The sequence below is a fragment of the Lontra canadensis genome, unplaced genomic scaffold, assembly GCF_010015895.1.
Source record: "Lontra canadensis isolate GAN:19392208 unplaced genomic scaffold, GSC_riverotter_1.0 scaffold73, whole genome shotgun sequence".
Lineage (NCBI taxonomy): Eukaryota > Metazoa > Chordata > Mammalia > Carnivora > Mustelidae > Lontra > Lontra canadensis.
This window is the reverse complement of record NW_022631067.1, coordinates 4124552-4146021: the sequence shown is the minus strand read 5'-3', so window position 1 is coordinate 4146021 and position 21470 is coordinate 4124552. Positions and strand designations below refer to the sequence as shown.

The window sequence follows — 21470 nt, the reverse complement described above, 5'->3', positions numbered from 1 at the left end:
CTTAATTATCAATTTGTTTTGGAGTAGCACCCAACGGTGTTGGTAGAGGACCCCCCACGGTTGCCCATCTTATGAAAGGGCATTTGTCTGTGCACATTTGCACCTTGTTCAGCATCTACTGAGCTCCTACAATGTCAGAGTTTTCACTTTATATTTTTCACACAAGAGAAGAACCAAGGATTATGAAACCAAACTCCAAATTAATTCAAATCTTAGTCTCCAATTCACCATTATATTTTAGCCTTTCTAAAAGGTTTTATTTATTTATTTGAGAGAGAGACAGTGAGAGAGAGAGTGAGAGGGGAGAAGGTCAGAGGGAGCAGACTCCCCATGGAGCAGGGAGCCTGATACCGGACTCTGGGATCATGACCTGAGCTGAAGGCAGTCGCTTAACCAACTGAGCCACCCGGGCACCCATATATTTTAGCCTTCCTAATGCTTGGTTCAAAGATAATCAGGGGTTTTTCATTAAGTATCTTCTAGAGGTGCTGTGATTATTACTTTATTTATGTCAGTAGTCTCCCTTAGTGCCTGGCATTATTGGTGACAAATAACAAGAAGCTATTATCAGAGCCTTTGACCTGGAGCTCTCCATCTGATGGAGGATACATGTTTGTCTGTTGTTTTTAAATATGAAATATTCTTTGTATATATAAAATAGGGCACGGAGAATGGGGAATGATTGAGGGGGAGGGACAGATTCTGTAGAAAACCAATTGAGTGCCTAGAAGGGCTGATAGTGAAGCTAATGAGGGATGCCTGGGTGGCTCAGTGGGTTAAGCCTCTGGCTCTTGGTTGCAGCTGGCGTCATGATCTCAGGGTGGTAAGATGGAGCCCTGAGATGGGCTCCATGCTCTGCGGGGAGTCTGCTTGAGATTCTCTCTCTCTCTCTCTCTCTCTCTGTCCCTCACCCCACTTATGCTCTCTCTCAAAATAAACAAAATCTTAAAAAAAGAAAAAGAGCGAATCTAATGAAACACCAGCTTTAAGGGCCCATTTGTGCGGCCACTTCCCAGGACTTGGACTCTCGCATGTTCTTCTCTTGTGCTTTTGTAAAATTTGCAAAAATAAGATAAATTTTGTATTCTTTTTCTTTGAAAGCCCCTCTAGTCTCCCCAGGTTCATGCCTCTCATAGAGGCAGGAGAGGGCAGGGCTGCGAGAAACAGAATCAACATGAGCTATGCACTCCTTTTAAGTACTTGGGGGAACACACTCTAATACCCGGTAACTGTACCAGGCAGACACTCTTTCTTATGTAATTAATACTTATTTGTGTGCACGCTTAGAACTGTGTCCTGAAGGGAAGTCTGGTGCGTTACCAACACTCACCCTGAGGTCCTCGGATGAGGGCGGAGGGCCTCCAGGGGCCCCCGGGCGCAGAAGCCACCGGGGAGCGCCCAGCGAGCTCCCGCACGCCGCGGGCCGGGCTCCAAGGTATCTTGTCCGCGCGGGCCACCGTCGCGGGGACACCCCCGAATGCGGTTTGTGCGCATGCCCGGGAGGGCGGGGCGGGTTCCCACTCAGGGAAGGAAGGCGGAGAGGAGAGCAGGTGATGTGGGAGCCGGCGGGGACATTTGCCGGCGACACCGAGCGTGGGCCGGAAGTGGAGGAGCCGAGAGCGGCGCCGCAAAAGCTCCGGGCTAGACCGTGGCGACGGCGGCGGCCCCTCGGCTGGCGGAGGACGATGAGGAGCGACGGAAGCCGCGCAGGGGGACGCTGCTGCGCGGCGCCGGGTTCCGAGTCCGCGGCCGACTGCGCGGCTTGCGAGCGGGTCTAAGTAAGTGCGGTGCGCGGCCGCCGGGCCCCGGAGCGCTCCCGCCGGGGTAGGGACGCGGGGGGCGGCCCGCGGGGCCTCCCCAGGGCTGCGCGACGCGGACGGGGGCCGGGCGAGGGGCCCGGACGGAGGCGCAGCGTGGCCGCGGGCGCGCCGTTACCGACGGCCCCGGGTGCCGTGCGGCGACCGGACCTGGAGCCGCTGTCCGAATCCGCGCCGCGGCGCTCGCGGCAGCGCGCCGGGACCCGTACTGCGAGACCGCCGCTCCCCGCCCCCCCCGCCCCCGGCCCCCCCGCCCGGAGCTGAAGCGCGCCGGAAAATCGCCAGCTGCCGGGGCGCGGGCACCCGCGGGTCCACGCGGGGAAGTTTGGGGCGTCGAGGAAGCCGCGCGAGCGCACCGCGCGCGGCGGAAGCCCATCGTGCTGCGGGTTTCCGTCAGCATTTATTTTTTGCAAAATGCATCAGTGGTGCGCCTGCCCCGGGTCTCCGGACCCCGAAACCGGGGCTTGCTTCTGCAGCCGCTTTACGCAGGTTTGCCGGGTGGTGGTCACGGAGTGAGACCCGCGAGACCGGACGGGCTGCGAGCTCGGGGGTTGGATTTTCATGGAGCCCCTCCCGGCTTCCTTCCGCACGGGGTAATACTTGTTGGTGTGCACGCCTACATTCATCACGTTTTCTACGAGAAAGTTAGATTTCGTTTCAGGGAGGAGCAATTGGCTGTAACCGTGCGCTGTCCTGTCCTCCGTGCCCACCCGAACCACCGCCTGCGCCGTTCAGTAACTGTGCAGACTCACTGCGCGCCCCGCACTGTCCGCTGAGAGCGTGGAACCCAGTAGGTGCAGCCCCGGCCTCACGGACTGCCCGCCGGTGCGAGACAGGTGCCCCCGTCCGCGCGTGCGGACGCAGAGCGTGGGGCAGGCGCCCCAGGACAGGGCCGGGGAAGGCTTTCTGAAGGAGCTGCTACCGGAGCTGGGTTTTGGCAGAACAAGTAGGGCATTGCCCTAATTATTTCGTGTGCGCAAGTACTCAGGTATTCTCCGGTGATTCTTACCCTGTATTTAATGCAAGTCTAGCAGGACCTGTAGCTGTGCTTAACTTTCACTTACCCTGCTCTGGTGGATCATAAATCAGTTTAAATTTTGTTTTATAGAAGCAGCTGCAGTAACACACTACCTATTACATTGATCCCAGCAGTGTTTCAATTACACGTTTCATCTCACCTTTACCTGTGCGGAAACAAGCATTTAGAGAAGCTAAGTGAGTTGACGAAAGTCACCCAGGTAATAACAGACCAAGCTGGAAAACGTCTCTTTCCACTGCGCGGCACTGCTGCCCATTGGTCGTTGATCTGAGATGATGCCTGTAAGCCAGCTCCTGGCTGGCTGTACCTCCCGATCCTGGGGCCCACATGCCTTCTCAGGCACACCTCCAGCCCCTTTGCCCTCCGAGTGACAGGATTTAGGAACCAAGTTGTTCTGGGTTAACAGTATCACTTAGAGATAGGTTTTCCTATGAGCTCCCGTCTCTTGTTTCTCATCTCAGGGGAATCTATTCCTTTGTCTCTATCTTTCACTCATTTAGGACTCAGTGATAACTCAGATTCTAAAATCTTTCTAGTTCTTGTTTAATCACTCCAGGAAGGCCTGAGGCCCATAGATGCCCTTCTTAAATTGAGACCAAAAGAGGTTCTAGTTTTTCTAATTCTTCTAATTAAGATGATTTTCCCTCAAATGATACACTTCGTAGTGAATTGTTATATTTTGTTACTGTTTCTAATATGTCTTAACTCCTACAGTGGAACGTTCCAAAGTTGCAGAGGAGTAGTATTTCTAGGACTTGAACTATATGCATTAATGAGGTAGCCTGAGAATCATTAGAAGAAAATAATTTTTAAGTTTCATCCATCTAGTTTATGTAAAGTGGCTAGAACAGTACCCCCTTCATAAGTTGGAAGTTTCCTGAAGTTCATTATCAGTCTTAATTCTAACATTACTATTTGCATTTTTAGCCTTTGTGGATCGTTTTAAACAATTTTCTTCCTTGCAGCTGTTTATAATCTCAGAACAAACTGTGATTGGCTTGCATAGTGACAGTGATCTGTCATCTTTGTTCTGTCAGAGTTGACTGTATTTGCCAAGTCTCCCATGCTACAAGTAAAGGGGAAGCACACACATGCTCTCCGTGGGGCTGTCGGTACATGCGTCTGAGGTTTCTGCTCAGCGGTTTTAAATCCCAGTTCAGAGCGCTCTCTCAACGGTTCGGTTCCTATCCAACATTTCTGTAGGCCGTTGTTGTTCATTTGTCCCAGAGGACTATTAATACCCCCCTTTTCATTATTGATGACATGTGGGTACCCATTAGGGAAGTAGATAATTCATTGTGTGGTGTCTCCCGCACACTGATAGCTGCTTGTGTTTCCACATCCACTGCGCGGCTGCCATGATTTCTTCACTCCTCCCTGCTTAGCAGAGAAGGAGATAACGTTGATGTAGGAGGGTTGAACCCGAGGGCTCTGGTACTTGAAATGTGATTGGAAACTGAATTCCCTCAGAGGAGCTGATGAGCAGCCTGGGACCCTCCTGTCCCTTGTGATCTGGCCGTTAGCAGTGACACATGGATTTGATGTCTGTGGTTTCCAGCCTTCATGTGAACCCGTTCTGTCGCTTGGAGGTATGCTTGTTAACAAATGATGAGTTTTTATTTTTAAACAAGCTGTTCCCAAAATTACCAGTTTGAGATAGACTTAAGGGCCTTTAAAAATAATAGTACATTCATGAGTGAGGACTTTCTCATTGCATGTGTATAACTGGTGCACCTTCAGTCAGAGCGTCTGGGGGAGTTTGTCTTTCACGTACAGGTAAACATCTGTACTTTTCAAAGATCTTGGACTGTTGGCAGAATCAGTAAATGACTACACACTGTATAATACAATGTAAGCACTTGCAATTAAAACAATTAAGATAGTTAGCATTTACTTTTTTGTATGATAATTCCAACTTCCATTAAAATATAATTTTAAGTACGATTGAAAGAATAACATATTCTTTCTATGATTATAATTTCTATAATTCTATAATTAATTATCATTGAGGCAGTGATAATTAAAATGTATTCATTCCCATAATTTAAGTTTTAGTTCTTGATTTATTTAAGTTTTCTTTTCTTTATGATTTGTGGATAAAATATAGCCGGATAGAGAACTGATCTGAATAGATTACAGACTTCAGAGGGAAGTAATAATATTTTTTGGCAAGGAAAAAGTTGATGGTGCTTGTTACTCTAGACTTGAAATTAATCTTTAATGTAGCATTTGCCATCGTGTCATTACTTTTTATTGGAGAGACTAACCCAAGTTCCATTAAGTAAAGCAAAAACAAGACATTTCAGAGTTCATGAAAACTCAGGATAGTTCCCTATGTATTCCTGACTCTTCTTTCTCCCCTCTCAGTAATTACACACTCCTAAAACATGCTATGTTATATGTGAGGGTTGCTCCACCAAAGTTATTTTCTACAACTTTAACTCTGTGTGCTTTAAAAATATGTTACTTTGACAGTAGTGGTCTGGGAAGGAGACTGAAAATGTATGATGAATAAAATACTTCACAAACCTCAATTGAAATATAAAATCACTGTGTCTGTGCACATTGGAGATTTCTAGAGACTCATTTTTTTTTAAAGATTTTATTTTTTATTTATTTATTTGACAGACAGAGATCACAAGTAGGCAGAGAGGCAGGCAGAGAGAGAGAAGAGGAAGCAGGCTCCCCACTGAGCAGAGAACCCGATGTGGGGCTTGATCCCAGGACCCTGAGATCATGATCTGAGCTGAAGGCAGAGGCTTTAACCCACTGAGCCACCCAGGCGCCCCTAGAGACTCATTTTTAATCTTGGTGCATACTTAGCTCGCTCACTAACTTTTCAGTTACTCATTAAAGTCAAATAACTCGGCCCTCCAACCTTCTACTGTACTAGTTAACAGAGACTATTTATAATCTAGTGCTTATTTTCCAACTCTACCTTTACTTTTTCTCTGTCACCTATAAAATAGAGTTTGTGAGATCTTAGGGATTATTCAGGTAACAGCTTCCTTCTCCAAATGTGGGAACCGAGACCCAAGGTAAAAAAGTGGTATGTGGGAACACCCATTCAAAATGGGTCGCCATATTTAAATGTGGACTTGGGGGGCACCTGGGTGGATCAGTGGGTTAAATGTGGACTTGGCTAGTGATCTGAGAATGTGTGAAGCAGGACTCAGTGAGAACAAGCCTCGCCCGGAGTGACACAGAACTTTTGCCTAGGCAGAAAGTTCTCCCTCCGGAGTTTGCCATCTGTCTTCTAGTTTATGATCCTTGGGAACCTGAAGAATGCTAGGTGTTTTTATTAAAGGTATTTCTCTTCCAGAATCTAGCAAGTTTTAGCAACCTGTCTATATTATAATGCACAAAATATTTAAATTACTGTAGTACATTGTTTTTTGGGGGGGTTGTTTCTGGTTTTATTTTATTTTTTTATTTAATTCCAGTAGAGTTAACATACAGTGTTATATTAGTGTCAGGGATTTTTATTTCTGGGGATGCAAAAATGGTTCATTATTCTCAGTCAGCATGATGCAACACATTAACAAAATGAAGGATAAAAATCATAAGATCATTTCAGCGTTCAGAAAAACCATTTGAAAAAATTGGACATCTGATTTCATGATAAAAACTGTCCACAGAGTGGGTATGAGGGGATCTTTTTCAACATAACGAAGGCCATACGTATATTAAACTCACAAGTAATATCCTACTCAGTGATGAGAGACTGAATGCTTTTCACCTAAGACCGGGAACGGGCCAAGGAAGTGCACTTGCCCCACTTTATTCCCTAGTACTTGAAGTACCAACTGTAGGAATCCTCTTCGATGTGGCCCCTGCTCTCCCTTTGTTGTGGAGTTTGTTCCATCAGTCTTCTAGTGGATTTCTGGGGTATTTAGGATGATTTGATAGTTATCTAGTTCTCCCCCATAGTACCTCATTCTTAATCTGAAGGAGTCAAGTTTCTGGAGGAAAAAGACAGTAAGGTTGTATAGTTAGACACTCCGGAACAGTGGTTTTCAAACTTTCTGGTCTCAGAACCTCTTTACGTTTTAAAGAATTATCAAGGATGCCAAAGTGTTTTTGTATATGTGTACTCTAGAGAGAGATATTTACTGTGTTAGAAATTAAAGCTGGGCGTTTATAACGTATATAACATTTTAAAATGGCAGTAAGAAGTTCATTACATGTTAATATATTTTTTGTCGAGAGCAGCTGTTTTGAGGTGTATGGCATTGTTTTACATTTCTGTAAATATCTTTAATGCCTGCTTAATAGAAGGTAGATTATTATGTTTCTGTATTCATCCTCAGAAGGTAGGTTGTTTTAGGTGAACTGTGTGAGGCAAATCAGGTTCACGGAAACTTGTAAAGAGAGGAGTATTACAGATATTTTTTGATATTGGTCCAATACTCAACAGGTAGTAGTTTCTCAAGGGCTCGTTACATTGTGGAACCTGAAACTTGAATCAAAGAACTTTTGTCTTTGTTACATTAAAATCCATTGGTTTGTCTTATAATGAATTGTTACGTCTGCTTGATGGTGTGACAGCATTCATTGCTCATTTGGAACATACTTGTTTGCTGCGTTGGGCAGATTCTTTCAAATGTTGGTAATCGAAAAGGTTGTCAGAAATTGCATTTGCTGGTACCATCACTACCGTGATGCCAGCCGGAAAGCCTCTGAAGTCATGGGAGGCTGTTGGCAACTTCACATTCGTTTTCCATAACATGTCTGCAGGCACCTGAGTCTGAATAACCGTAGTTTGTCAGTGGTCTTTTTAAGTAAAATTGCTGTCACCTAAAAAAAGCAGCTAGTTCAGCTCTCGACTCTGAATTTCATTGCAGGGCCCTAGGGCTTTCTGTGTCCTTCCATTTTGTCACACATTCATCACACAAAATGTTGAAGATGTATACTTATTGGCTGAGATATAAGTAAATTAATCATTTTTACGGCTTTTTCAGTGACATTCGTAAGTAAAACTGACTTTTGGCTCCTTTCCTGGAGTTCATGGGGATGAAGAATGGGACTCCTGGACTCCTGCCTCCGGGTGCCGCTGCCTTGATTGTTGCTCAGGCGGCTGCAGTCCTCCAGCACTGGCTTCGTACCATTAATGCAGCAGTGAAAAGCCAAATTGTGTCTTAGTGTCATTATAACATGGATCTTGAAGATACCTCAGAAGGGTCTTGTGGCTCTTAGGACTGTGCAGTGCAGCCACTGGCATAGAAAGGTCTGAGGCCTAATAAGGACCTTAAAGATCATCTGTTTCGACAGCTCTGATTTCCTGGACACTGTGATTGCCAAGTATTTACTTGGATTATGCTTGAATACTTCTAGTTCCTGCGAATAATTGTGCTCAGTAATAAAAATAAGTGGCATAGATAGCCATTTGATGGCAAGTAAGAGAAATCCTTAGTCGTGGAGTTGTGCTTTGTCCTGTTTTTAAAAGTTTGCGTAAATTTCCACTTGGTTTCTGTAAGTAACCAAGCATGATGAAATGTAGAGATTACTCAAATTCTGTTGTAAAGGACACATAGTTGCTGTATTTAAGGGCAGTTGTGATCTTTGATTGTCTTCGCGTCCTCTGTGATTAGATCGGCCTATGTTAGACATGCGCTGTGACATGTGCCCCTGTTTCCTGAGTAGATCATGAGTCACTTGAGAGTCACATGAGGTAGGATCTGCACATATTTGTGGCGTTGTCTTTCGTCTTTAAGTAGCAGGTAGGATGCCCTGGAATCTGCCGGGCCTGGGAAACCAACTCTGGGTCCGCTCCAGGGGCCTGGGCTGGCTTTGAGAACCTCTACGGGGATTTGTGGTTGTGTTCTGAGGACTCATGTCATTGACGAGGGGCGTGACTTTGGTACTGGTCTCTCTCTCTCTTTTTTTTTTTAAAGCATCAACTTAGACAATATTTATTTAAATAAAATGGAACCATTTGCAATTCTCCCAAGTACATATAAACGAGGGAGTGCCTGAGGTGACTAATGGAGGTCAGGTGAGCGTTCCTGTCACCAGCTCCGTGACTTACACCCAGCTCACGCTGCAGCCAACGTGATGGTTCTGACAGCTTCCCGGCTTCAAATTGTTTTTATTTTTAGTCTTAAATTGGTGACTGTGTACTCAGGACGGTCTAACATTTACAAACCTGAAGCACAGGGAGCACTAAAGGTGAATAAAACAAGTTAATGAGGACCATACATTCTCAAGGGGATCATCCCAGGTCTGGGGTTCTGTTCATGATTAAAGTGCTTCTGTAGTACATCAAGAAGTGGCTGGTACTTCAAAACCGTTCTTTTAAAAGGAAAACGATCATATCTACTTTGTCTAAACATTATAATAAAAATTAGTAGTGCTTCTAACAGATTATTTTTTTAAGATTTTTATTTGAGAGAGAGCGAGCAAGGGAGAGAGAGCTTCAGCAGGGGTGGAGGCAGAGGGAGAGGGAGAGAAGCAGACTCCCTGCTGAGCTGGGAGCCTGACTTGGGGCTCGGTCTCCTGACCCTGTGATCATGATGTGCATCACAATCAAGAGTTGGCCACTTCATCGACTGAGCCACCCAGGCGCCCCTCAATAGATCATTTCTTGAGAAGTGCTTAGTAATATCCGTTTGATGACTCTGGTCACTTCATCTAAATAAAAAGCACGAGATTATTTTTAATGTTGACTTTTTTCATTCAAAGTCAAGACCTGTGCAAGTTATAATGATGTGCTCATTTTACCTGTGTTTTTTAAAAAAGTATTTGTTTGCACACCATGTGTTTTTTTTTTTTTTTAGTAATTAACATAAAACATACAAAATGTAAGGGGAGGAGAAGGATGTGGTTATTTGTAGATAAGTTTGAGGTGTCTGAACATCAGATACTCAGGGAACAGATAAATTGAGATTGGAGATGCAGTAGACATAGAGAATTGAAGTAAGTTATACACAAGTGTGATAGTTCGAGCCATGAGAGAGAATGAGATCGCTGAGGGAAGGGAGGTAGATAAATGGTCAGGACCTGGGAAGATACTGACTTTTAGGGGTGTATCAGAGGGAGGAACACTGGGATTTGGGTATACTGGAAGCTGAGGAGGATTCAGTGTTTAATTGACTATTGTGGACATTGCTGCTATGACCATTCGGGTGCACATGCCCCTTCAGATCACTATATTTGTATCTTTAGGGTCAATTGCCAGGTCATAGGGTAGCTCTATTTTCAACTTTTTGAGGAACGTCCATGCTGTTTTCCGGAGTGGTTGCACCAGCTTGCATTCCCACCAACGGTGTAGGATGGTTCCCCTTTCTCCACATCCTCGCCAGCATCTGTCGTTTCCTGACAATTTTAGCCATTCTGACTGGTGTGAGGTGGTGTGAGGTGGTGTGAGGTTTACTTTTTATGAGAGATCGTGATGAGGGTTCATGCACCAGATTCTTAGATACTAAGAAGAGAGTTCCTGGAGTGGTTAAAGCCACAGGTAGACGGATTTGAGAGACATTTGACATGTGAGACCTTGTGTGATAGCACAGCAAGAGCAGAACTGAGAAATGGGAATAAGTCCTATTTAAATGCAGGCATAAGGTTAAAACATAGTAATGTAGAAGCATGGAAGATGAGAAGGTACTGGTTGACTGAGTTTCTGTTGTCTGTAGGTCTCATGCTCTTTCCTTCTCAGCAACCCTTCTAGTTAGTATAAACTTTGGTTTAACTTTGAATATAGAATCTCATCATCTCTCTTGGCTGTTCAGTATACTAAGGTGATATCAGCAAATGCATTTGAGCATACAGAAGAGCCTGGCAGATAACCCATCTCTTTTGGCAACACATTTCATAAATGTTTTGCCCCATAGATGCCCCCGTAAAATGTACAGTTGCCTTGTTTATTGTCCATGACCGGCAGCAGTGGTCTTGGGTTCAAACGGATATTCACGCTCAAGACCTGATAGGCCATACCTGGTGCTCTCTCTTTCCCCTTTTTGAAAGATAGGGGATCTAAGACACAGCACATCAGCATCAGGTGTATTGTTCCCCAATAATAGCTAAGGTTAGAGGAAAGATGACGTGGGTGGGAGCACGTGCCACTCTGACTTAGCTGCTTCCTGCTCCGTGGGAGATAGTATCTTTTGTAACAGCACCAGGGCATTGTACCCAGGTGCAAAGAGCACACCAGTTCCAAGTCCAGTCCCCACTGAGAGAAGGCTTTCTTTATAATTCCTACCGGACATATGTAGCCCTACTCAGTGTTTGCTCAATCCAGATGGAGCTCACCACTAGGGGTCAAGTTTACCGCACAAAATGTTGCTTGGAAAAAGCTGGCACCCCACCTTTATGAGGTTTCCAGGGAAACAGTACTAGAAGGTTAACCAGAGGTCATTTTTTCATGCTGGAGAAAAGGTTTTGTTAACCCTTTACTCACACTAAGTTATTGACAAAATACATGGAAAACTTGCGTATCACTAGCTGTATGATCTGTGAAGTGGATTGTATTAGAGGCACTGTTCATTTTCATTGCCTTTCATAACATCTGGGTCTACACGAAGTTGTTTTTACATGCCAGCAGATGGCTCTAGTAATTGTATTTTGCTGATGGTTTTAATACATTTAGGAAATTAAAAAAGTCCTTCCATATATTAGGTTTGCTTGCCTCAATTCTTTAAGACCATAAGATCATAGAAGTGTGTACTTGCTTGCTCTCTCTATGTCAAATAAATAAAATCTTTAAAAAAAAAAAAAAAGAGACAGCATACATACTTCAGAGCAGTTTTTATTCACCTGTCCTTAAAGTTGATTTCCATTTGTTATTCCTCCAAATGGACTGACTTCGATTCTGTCTTCCACAGTTTAAGAATATAAGTTTATGTTGTTTATCACAAAGTCACTTAGTTAAGGTGACTTTTCAGGACTGCTTTGTGGAAAACTGCAAATTTAATTCCTCTTATTTCTAACCATAAGTAAACTCAAATATGCCATTTTTCTGATGTCCCGTCCTAAATGTATGTATGTCCAGTGCTCAGAATACAGTTATGTTTGCTCAGAAGTCTAATAAGTTAGGTATATTACTGGATTGTTCATTCAAAAAATATTTTAGTCTTGAGTATATGTAAAGTGGTGTACTACCCAGTAGGGAATAGAGTAGTGAAAAAGAAAAAGACAGTTCTTAGGCTTATGGATTTAAGTTCAATATTGTATGTTGAAATTAGAAATTACAGAGCCTGCTTTAAAAGGATAATTTTTCTAAGTTTGAATAATTGAAAATTGTAACTCTTTTTTCTATGTTTTTGATATATTTGTATATATGAGATAGTGCAGTAGTTTTTGTTTAATTTGAAAATTGGTCAATTCTTGATTATCCAGGATATAGGGGCCCTTATAAAATTTCTAGATTTGCTTGGTACATTCTGATGTTGATGTTAATTTGAGCAGAACATGCTTAGGAACATAGTAGTACAGCTAGAAATACGAGTCACAAAAGCAAATACAGTTAACATATCTCTATAGCATTTGTAAATGCTTTTTAAATTAGTTTCATTTGGTGATGCTGACAGGCCTTATATATAGGCATTTTAAAAAATTCTCATTCTACTGAGAAAGAAATTTAGACTGGAAATAAGTGATAAACATTATTCAGGAACTACATGGTAGAGCAGAATTTAAGTGGATGAAATTTTACTGTTTTTTTCCTCCTAAATCACCAAATAAATGGTACTTTGAGTTATCCTGTCTCTGGTAACCGTCATAAATGATTGGCTCTAACAATGGAAAAGATAGTAAAATTGTTCACTAAAGAAGTTTCTTAAATGGTATCTTATTTTCCAAATAGTGCAATGCTCTAATATGTTTGTATTTTATCCCAAACCCTATTAATCGTAATCATTACACACATAAACATTTTTATTTTGATGTAAAAAGTTAATGCTGGTGTGTTTTTACATTTCTCCAGTATACCTGTTGGGTACAAATGACAATCATTGATATCAGTTTTAATTAAAAAATAAAAATAAAATTAAGTAAACAGTAGATGAAAAGTTTGAGTGGGCCAGATGTGTTGCTGAGACGTGTCCACCGTGTTGAAGGCATATAGAGTAGCTCTGCCTGATCTGAGCACTGTAGCTAAATTGCTGTCATAGGTTGTAGAGGCATTGATTGATGATTGATCTGCAAAAGTTGTCAGTATTGAATGTAATTGGCTTATTTGGCTGCTATAATGCAACCACTTTCAATCTGGTTTTTAACCAGTTCTTGATATCTGCTACTCAGGGATTGCTGCTTCTACAATAGTTAAGCTTGAATTTTTGTTTTACCTCACATACCTGCTTTTCTCTGGCTTACCACGGAGCTCATTGTAATAAAACTTGCTACAAGTGGGTGGCAGTGTTGATTTCAGAGAAACTTCAGAAAAATGTCCTGTTGTCGGTGTACATTCACAGTCATTTGGATAAGAACTCAAATTTAAAAGTCTGTGTTTAGCGAAATAGTAAGACATGTTTGGTTAGATAATGGTGAAAATCAAATTTGTTAAGTCATCTAACTCATCTTTAGAGCCAATCCAATTTAACTTGGTTTTATGATTTTTTTTTCAGTGTTTAATTCAGTGAATGAAAATGTCACATTTATTAGCTTATGGAATACAGTAAAATTTAAAAAAATCAGTCACTAACATAAAATTTAATAATAACCTCTTTATGGTAGTTTTATTAGTGAGTAAAAGAGAAGTTAGTATTTTTTTAAGAAGAGAATATGCAGTGGGGGAAAGGTCAGTTTCTTCAACAAATGGCGCTGGGAAAACTGGATGTCCACACGCAGAATGAAACTAGACCTATCTTACACCATAAACAAAAATTAACTCAGAAAGGATTGAGGACTTTTAGGACCTGAAACCATAAAATTCCTAGAGAAAAACCTGGCCATAAGCCCCTGACATCTGTCTTGGCAATGATTTTTGGATCTGTGACATCAAAAGCAGGGGCAACAAAAGCGCAAAATAAGTAAGTGAGACTGCATCAAACTAAAAAGCTTTTGCCCAACAAAATGAAAAGACAGCCTACTGAGTGGGAGAATATATTTGCAAATTATATATCTGATAAGGGGTTAGTCCCCAAAGTATATAAAGAACTTCCACAACTCAGTAGCAGCAAAACAAACAGTATGAGTATGAAATGGACAGAAGATCTGAATAGACATTTTTCCAAAGAAGACATACAGATGGCTAGTAGGTATATGAAAAGATGTTGAGCATCACTAATTATCAGGGAAATACAAATCAAAAACCACAGTGAGTCATCCCCTCATCTGTCAGAATGGCTGTTGTCAAAAAGACAAGAAATAAAGGTTGGCAATGATATGGAGAAATGGAAACTCTTGTGCCCTTTTGGTGGGAATGTAAATGGTGCAGCCACTATGAAAAACAGTATGGAGGCTCTTCAAAAAACTAAAAATACAACTACCATATGCTCTGGCAATTCTGCTTCTGGCTGTTTATCCAAGACCACTGACTCAAAAAGATGTGTGGACCCACATGCTTATTGCAACATTATTCACAACAGCACAGATACGGAAACAACCTAAGTGTCCTGTTGGTGGATGGATGGATGGGTAAAGAAAATGTGATACATACAGACAATGAAAATAAAAAAGAATGAAGTCTTCCGGTTGTGACAAAATGGATGGACCTGAGAGCATTGTGCTTCCTGAGCTAAGAGAAAGACAAGAAAAAACAAACCCCCCAAACTAACCCCCCTCCCACACCTAAAACAAAACAAAGCCCCCAAACCCAAGTTTAACAGATACAGAGAACAGATTGTTGGTTGCCAGAGTCAGGGATGGATGATATGGGTGACTGTACAAACTTCCAGTTGTAAAATAAATAGCCATGGGGATACAATATACTGTTTGGCAATTATCATTAATACTCTATTGCATATTTGGAAGTTTTAAGAGAGTAGATCTTAGAAGATCTCATCACAGGGGAAAAAAACTTTCCAGTTGTGTATGGTGACAGATGTTAGCTACTTACTGTGGTGATCATTTCCCATTATATATAAATATCCTTATTTTGTACACCTGAAAGTAATACAGTGTTACATGTCCGAACTCAGTACAAAAAATTTTTTTTTCCTCAGCCTGCCTGGCTCACTGGTGGGCACACGAGGAGCTTGGGAATCACGCTCTTTGGCCTCTGGCCTCTTCTGCCTGAGGAGCTGGGAGCACAGCTGTTGACTTACGCCCCAGAGCCTCCCTTCCCTCGTACACAAATCTGGGAACATGGCCTCAACCGATTCTTCTGTCAAATCAAGGAGAATGCCTTAATGAAAGTACCCGCCAGTAATTAAGTACTTTTTTAAGAAGGAGTATCATTTGATAACTGTTTGTGTTTCATAAATACAGCAGTGGCAGGAGAGAGGAGGCTGATGAGAACAGAAGCAACAGGGGAATCAGAGCAGCAGTGGGTGGGGCCTTCAGAGGAGTCTCCTAGTAGCATAATTTAGTATATCGTGGATCTAACTTTTTAAATAACGTATGTCGAATCACTGATTCTCTCTCTCTCTCTCTCTCTCTTTAGGATACTTACGGAGAGTGGCCATGGAAAAGTCCTGGATGCTGTGGAACTTTGTTGAAAGATGGCTAATAGCCTTGGCTTCCTGGTCTTGGGCTCTCTGCCGTATTTCTCTTTTACCTTTGATCGTGACTTTTCATCTGTACGGGGGCATTATCTTACTTTTGTTAATATTCGTATCAATAGCAGGTATTCTGTATAAATTCCAGGATGTATTGCTTTATTTTCCAGAACAGCCATCTTCTTCACGCCTTTATGTTCCCATGCCCACTGGGATTCCCCATGAAAACATTTTCATCAGAACCAAAGATGGAGTGCGTCTGAATCTTATTTTGATACGATACACTGGAGACAATTCCCCCTATTCCCCAACTATAATTTATTTTCACGGGAACGCAGGCAACATAGGTCACAGGTTACCGAATGCGTTGCTTATGTTGGTTAACCTCAAAGTCAATCTTTTGCTTGTTGATTACCGGGGCTATGGGAAAAGCGAAGGAGAAGCCAGTGAAGAAGGACTCTGCTTGGACTCCGAGGCTGTCCTAGACTATGTGATGACTAGACCTGACCTTGACAAGACAAAAGTCTTCCTTTTCGGCCGTTCCTTGGGAGGAGCCGTGGCTATTCACTTGGCCTCTGAAAATTCACACAGGATTTCAGCCATTATGGTAGAGAACACGTTTCTAAGCATACCGCATATGGCCAGCACTTTATTTTCCTTCTTTCCGATGCGTTACCTTCCTTTATGGTGCTACAAAAATAAATTCTTGTCCTACAGAAAAATCTCTCAGTGCAGAATGCCTTCTCTTTTCATCTCTGGACTCTCTGACCAGTTAATTCCGCCAGTGATGATGAAGCAACTCTACGAGCTCTCCCCGTCTCGGACTAAGAGATTGGCCATTTTTCCTGACGGGACTCACAATGACACATGGCAGTGCCAGGGCTACTTTCCGGCCCTCGAACAGTTCATCAGAGAAGTCCTCAAAAGTCATTCTCCGGAAGAAATGGCAAAAACTTCCTCTAACGTAACAATCATCTAATGTTGTTCCTTTTGATTCATGCACTGTATTTTAATTTGTGCAGAATGATAAAGAATGTTCCTTCCTAGAAGTGTGTTATGTCTGTATTTGTCTGAAGAGTGACATTAAACTTTGAAAGGACTTCAGTGCTCCTCTGAGATGATCCAAATAGTTTTTTACATTTGAAGAACTAGAATTCTTGGGGTTCTTTTATACATTTTCATCCAACCTTTCAATGTGGTTATGTATCCATACCTTTAGTTTAATATGCCAGTGTAATAGCATATTGCATTCAAAAGTTTCTTGTTGCCTAAGTGGTTTGCCCTGTGTGACACTCGGGTTAATGGCGGGGTGTGGAAGGAGAGTCGTAAACGAGAAACCTTTGAGTATTCTGCCTTTAGTAAATACCGGGACAATCATGGTAAGCAAACGTAGTCTGTTAGCTGCATTCTTCCCCTTAACAGTTAAAATGAAATGCATGATGGTATTTTATTCCTTGAATTATGCAATGCAATGTTTTTAATGTAAATACTACCAGTCATATACCGATGTATATGGTAACCTGGGTCATATCTATTTTTATGTAAACTCTATTTTGTTCTTGGCAAGAAGTGAAACTGAGGCCTGTGTGCAGGTTGCCATTGACTTTCGCTCTGGTGAATGCTGAGATCCAGCTTTTTCTTACAGATAAATGGGACCCCATTTTTTCAATATAAATGTACCGTGTTTTGTTAGGTACAGTCTGGATCATGGCATGTAAAAATAGAAATTTAGAATTTTACTGCAGCTTTGATGTGCATATTTGAACTTTTTAACATTTGTAATTTTGGTGGCAAAGAATTTTAGCTTCTGTCAGTTTTGTACGTCTACAGCTAAACCACTAATAGCAGTCATAATGACAACTAGAACTTGTTTAAGAGTTAAATTAGCAAGTCTTACATTACATGATTGTACATACTATTTTACAGAAATTCCCACATTTGATTTTTTAAGTCCAGTATCTAGGTATATCTAGCCCACTAAAGTCAAGGTATCATTTATTGGACTTTTTGAAAATAAAAGTTACAAAAACAAAAGCAAAAAAGCTGTTCTTTGGTTTAATGTTCCAGTTGTTACGATAGCATTGAACGACAGTGTCAGGAAGTCTTATTTATTTCTCTCCTACATGTAGGAGTGTGGGAGTGAAGGAACTATAGAGCTTTTTCTTACAGAACGTACCACCAGATCTAACAATTAAGTGGCTATAAGTGAGTAGTAGTATTTAGACATATAGAAGAGTAAGAAGAATCTTACTTAAAAAAAAAAAGAGCCCCTTTAAACTTGCAGGATTTACCTTAAAAAATATAAGCTATGAGGTATTATTGTGCTAAGTTGTTTCAAGTCGTCCTCAAAAATTAGGTGTAATTGAGCTCTGTCCATTACATTATGTCAGCTTTAACATACCATATTTTGAATATTTCAGCTATATTTATTGGCTTTGTGCAAGTAGCTAGAGCAGAGAAATAGTGGGTCAACGTTCTTGACCTTAATTATAAAATCTTTCCATGGAGATAGGGCTAGAAATACTTTGCCAAATAGCATTCTTACTCACTTTATGTCAGTATTTAGAAAAAAATACATTCTAGCAAGTATGCTAAAGGATGCTGTTTTTCTATAAATTATTGTTAGAAAGTCGTGCTTTTTAAAAAAGTTGGTAATCCATATCGTGGAAGGTGTATTTTTATGTATAAATTCACCACGATTAAAGGATACTTTTCATCTTGTCAATCATTACTATGTAGAATGACTATCCTAAATAGTAATGTATTAAAAAGAAAAGAGTTAATACGACAAATGTCCTTAGACGTGAGCTTACTTGGCACACCCGAGACTTGTATCATTCTTTGAAGCTTACAGAGCATCTCTCTGTGTGTTCCTGTGATGATTCAGTCTCCCGCTTGGGGAGGGGCTTTTGGACTGCAGTTGTAAATATTATGCTGATGAAGTATAAAAGCTTTTTCTTCATCAGTGGTTTGTTCTTATGCTGCTTTTGTTTGTTCATTTCCTTTTTTAGGGTTTATAAAGATTTGTTTTTGTTTTTGTTTTCCCTAAAGCCAGGATTTCAAAAGTCCTAAAGTACTTGTGTCCACCCCCACCTTCATTCCCTTGGGATTAAGAGGCGTTCAGGGAAGAGTGTGTTTTGGGTTGTAGTACATCTTTCTTTCCTGGCTTCTGTATTTGAGATTTCCTTAGGTGGGGAGAGGGGGCCCATGAACCCCTGGCATCATTTTTTCAAAACGTATCCAATTTTGTGGCCAAAACAGTTTGTCTTAATCAGATGTGAATTCTTCATGGGTCACTCCTTCATTTGGACCCATGTCTTAGTGGGAATAGAGGTGTTTCTGCCTTGTGTATTAATTTCTGGCTCATTTTGGAAGAGCAGCTCTAAGAGATGAGGAATGAATTTTAAGTTATTAAGCTACTATAATTTTGGAAGTCCTAGGGTGATTTTAAGTATGGCAAAATACAAGTTGTATTTAGATCAAAATTCATGATTTTAAAAGGGATTGTTGGGAGAGGGGTGAATAGCAAAAAGAATACTAAAAAGGATTTGCAAAAGATGGGGAGAAAAAATTTGTGACTGGCGAGAGATAAAAGAAACTAAATGAATAGAACTAGCTGGAAAGGGAATGTGATCTGGTTCTTGAGTGTAGGTCCAGGAAACAATTAACTGAAGAGATCATCAAAAAGGATACCTGATAGTGCAAAACAATACATTTGTATGCAAGGTGTCTCTAACCAAGAAAGTGACTGGAGCACCTGATGTTGCAAATAATTTTGTAAAATTGATATTTTTACTGAAATGGTATTTTCAGTTTTCTTTTTACTGGGCAACTTAAGCTTATTTTTTCATGATGAGCTGAGGGTACTTGGTAATTACCCAAATTCCAGCTTTGGTAATATGTCAGTTACATTCTTTTGTTGAAAATTCATACCGCTGGATGCTTTTATGTTCATCTTTTATTTTTGTAAGATTTAGTTTGAGGTGGAAATAGGTTTGTTTGGTCAAATTACAGAATGAAGGCCATGTTCAGCTTTATATAAATATTCTCACAATCTCCATTTAAGGGCAGTTTTTAGCATTGAGTCCCTTTCTTCCTTAAGGTTGGGAAAAAATAAGGTAAACTTCTACCTAGGATGTCACAGAAGTCACTTTTAAAATTAGATCATGATTGAGATATACTGAACTCTTGCACTGACCTCCCCCTCTCCGTTTTTCCTATTATGTTTGACAAAATAATGAAGAGGAAAAAAAAAAAAACTGTGAGAAATATTCGTTATAATGCTTTCAGATTATCCACTTAAATTTATGTATTTTCATATCACTCAGGTAAAGTTGGAAATGACAGAGCACAGACATCTATTTTTTAAATCAGTAGGGTAGAAAATGAAAAGCACTTCTGTTTATTTATATTACCATATATGCACATCATCTAAGCTAATCAGAAATAATATATTCATTTGTATAGCAAATGGAATGCATTCATCCTAACTACAGTCAACACATTTTTGCCAAAAGGCACAAATATACCTCCATTTATATTTTGTATCTAAAAATGTAGTTTAAAAATAGGACTACGTATAAGCGACACTTTTTACAAAAAGTGCCATATACACATAATGTAACAGGGATGAGTGTGTGGTGTTCAACATAATTTATAACAGTTTCCGTCAGTACAGTAAATACTGAAAAGTCAAGTTGTTTTCGACTTATTCAAGTATATCCAGGATAAAATAAGTTAACCCAGTTTCATGATGTAAATCATATTTTGTTATTTGCCATATTTTATTTGAAGCAGTAATACAATTTTATAACTCAGATTTGAATGTTATCATACATGATGTGCTGGCCATGGCAAGCAAACATTTACTTTTTTTTTTTTACAATAAATTTCTTTTAGAATATACTTTCTATTTTTCTGTACTGACATATGCAATAAATTGATAACATTAAAAGTTTGATTAATGTCTTAAGATAGTTTGTATTCAGTCTTTTTTTTCCCCCAGTTTTCTATTAACCTAAATTATATGGTAGGACATTAAGGTTTCCTAAGGGTTAAATAAAATTTCTGAATGCATACGGAAATTAATGAATTTTTATTGTTGTAATGGTATGGTTGATAAGTAGAAGTGAAATTTATATTCTCTTCATATTATCTTCCCACAGAAGACATTTCATGTAGGCTCATAGTAAATATATTCTTTTTTTTCAAAGTTTTTTTTTTTTTTTTAGTTTTTTTTTTTAAGATTTTATTTATTTATTTGACAGAGTCAGAGACAGCACAAGCAGGGGAAGGGGCAGAGGCAGAGGGAGAAGCAGGCTTCGAGCGGAGCAAGGAACCCCATGTGGGGCTCGGTCCCAGCACCCTGGGATTGTGACCTGAGACGAAGGCAGACGTTTCACCGGCCGAGCCACCCAGATGCCCTGTGAATATTTTCTGTATATGAACCGTTGGTGGTTGAATAGGCCCCAAAGCATTTGATGAGTTAAATGAATCTAGGAATGAGTACATTTTAACTACTGATAATCCTATTGCTTCAGATCTCATGAAGTGCTTTCTCTCGGAATTCTGGTCTTTTTTCCTCCGTTACTATGGAGTTGGTGGTTTAGGACAATGTAAAATGGCCTGTTACGCATTCAGTCTTTAAGAGTCTGTAGCTTTGGGGCGCCTGGGTGGCTCAGTGGGTTAAGCCGCTGCCTTCGGCTCAGGTCATGATCTCGGAGTCCTGGGATCGAGCCCCGCATCGGGCTCTCTGCTCGGCGGGGAGCCTGCTTCCCCCACTCTCTCTCTCTGCCTGCCTCTCTGCCTGCTTGTGATCTCTGTCTGTCAAATAAATAAAATCTTTAAAAAAAAAAAAGAGTCTGTAGCTTGGTTTCTCTGACAAGAAACTCACATGCTTCAGTAGTGTCAGAACCAGTTGGATGATATGAAATGTATGACAGACCATTTTAAACGGCCCCTACGAGTGGGGGTGAGGAGATCCCTTATTGGAGGCCACCATTCCATTGCAGATGTGGTGGG

At 41.0% G+C, this 21470-nt stretch overlaps 1 protein-coding gene across 3 annotated transcripts; it reads left to right on the top strand.

Annotated features, from left to right (window-relative positions):
* The first annotated feature begins 1521 nt into the window (after window positions 1–1521).
* Window positions 1522–16553, top strand: ABHD13 (abhydrolase domain containing 13). Of its 3 annotated transcripts, XM_032881056.1 has the most exons (3): window positions 2844–3055; window positions 4327–4445; window positions 15395–16553. In XM_032881056.1, the coding sequence occupies exon 3, from the start codon at window positions 15415–15417 to the stop codon at window positions 16426–16428; it is 1014 nt and encodes a 337-aa protein (XP_032736947.1). In that variant the 5' UTR covers window positions 2844–3055; window positions 4327–4445; window positions 15395–15414; the 3' UTR covers window positions 16429–16553. The 3 variants fall into 3 exon arrangements, with proteins under 3 accessions (XP_032736946.1, XP_032736947.1, XP_032736948.1); XM_032881055.1 differs by lacking the exons at window positions 2844–3055; window positions 4327–4445 and adding an exon at window positions 1522–1778; XM_032881057.1 differs by lacking the exons at window positions 2844–3055; window positions 4327–4445 and having other exon boundaries at window positions 15415–15530; window positions 15620–16553.
* The last annotated feature ends 4917 nt before the right edge of the window (window positions 16554–21470 follow it).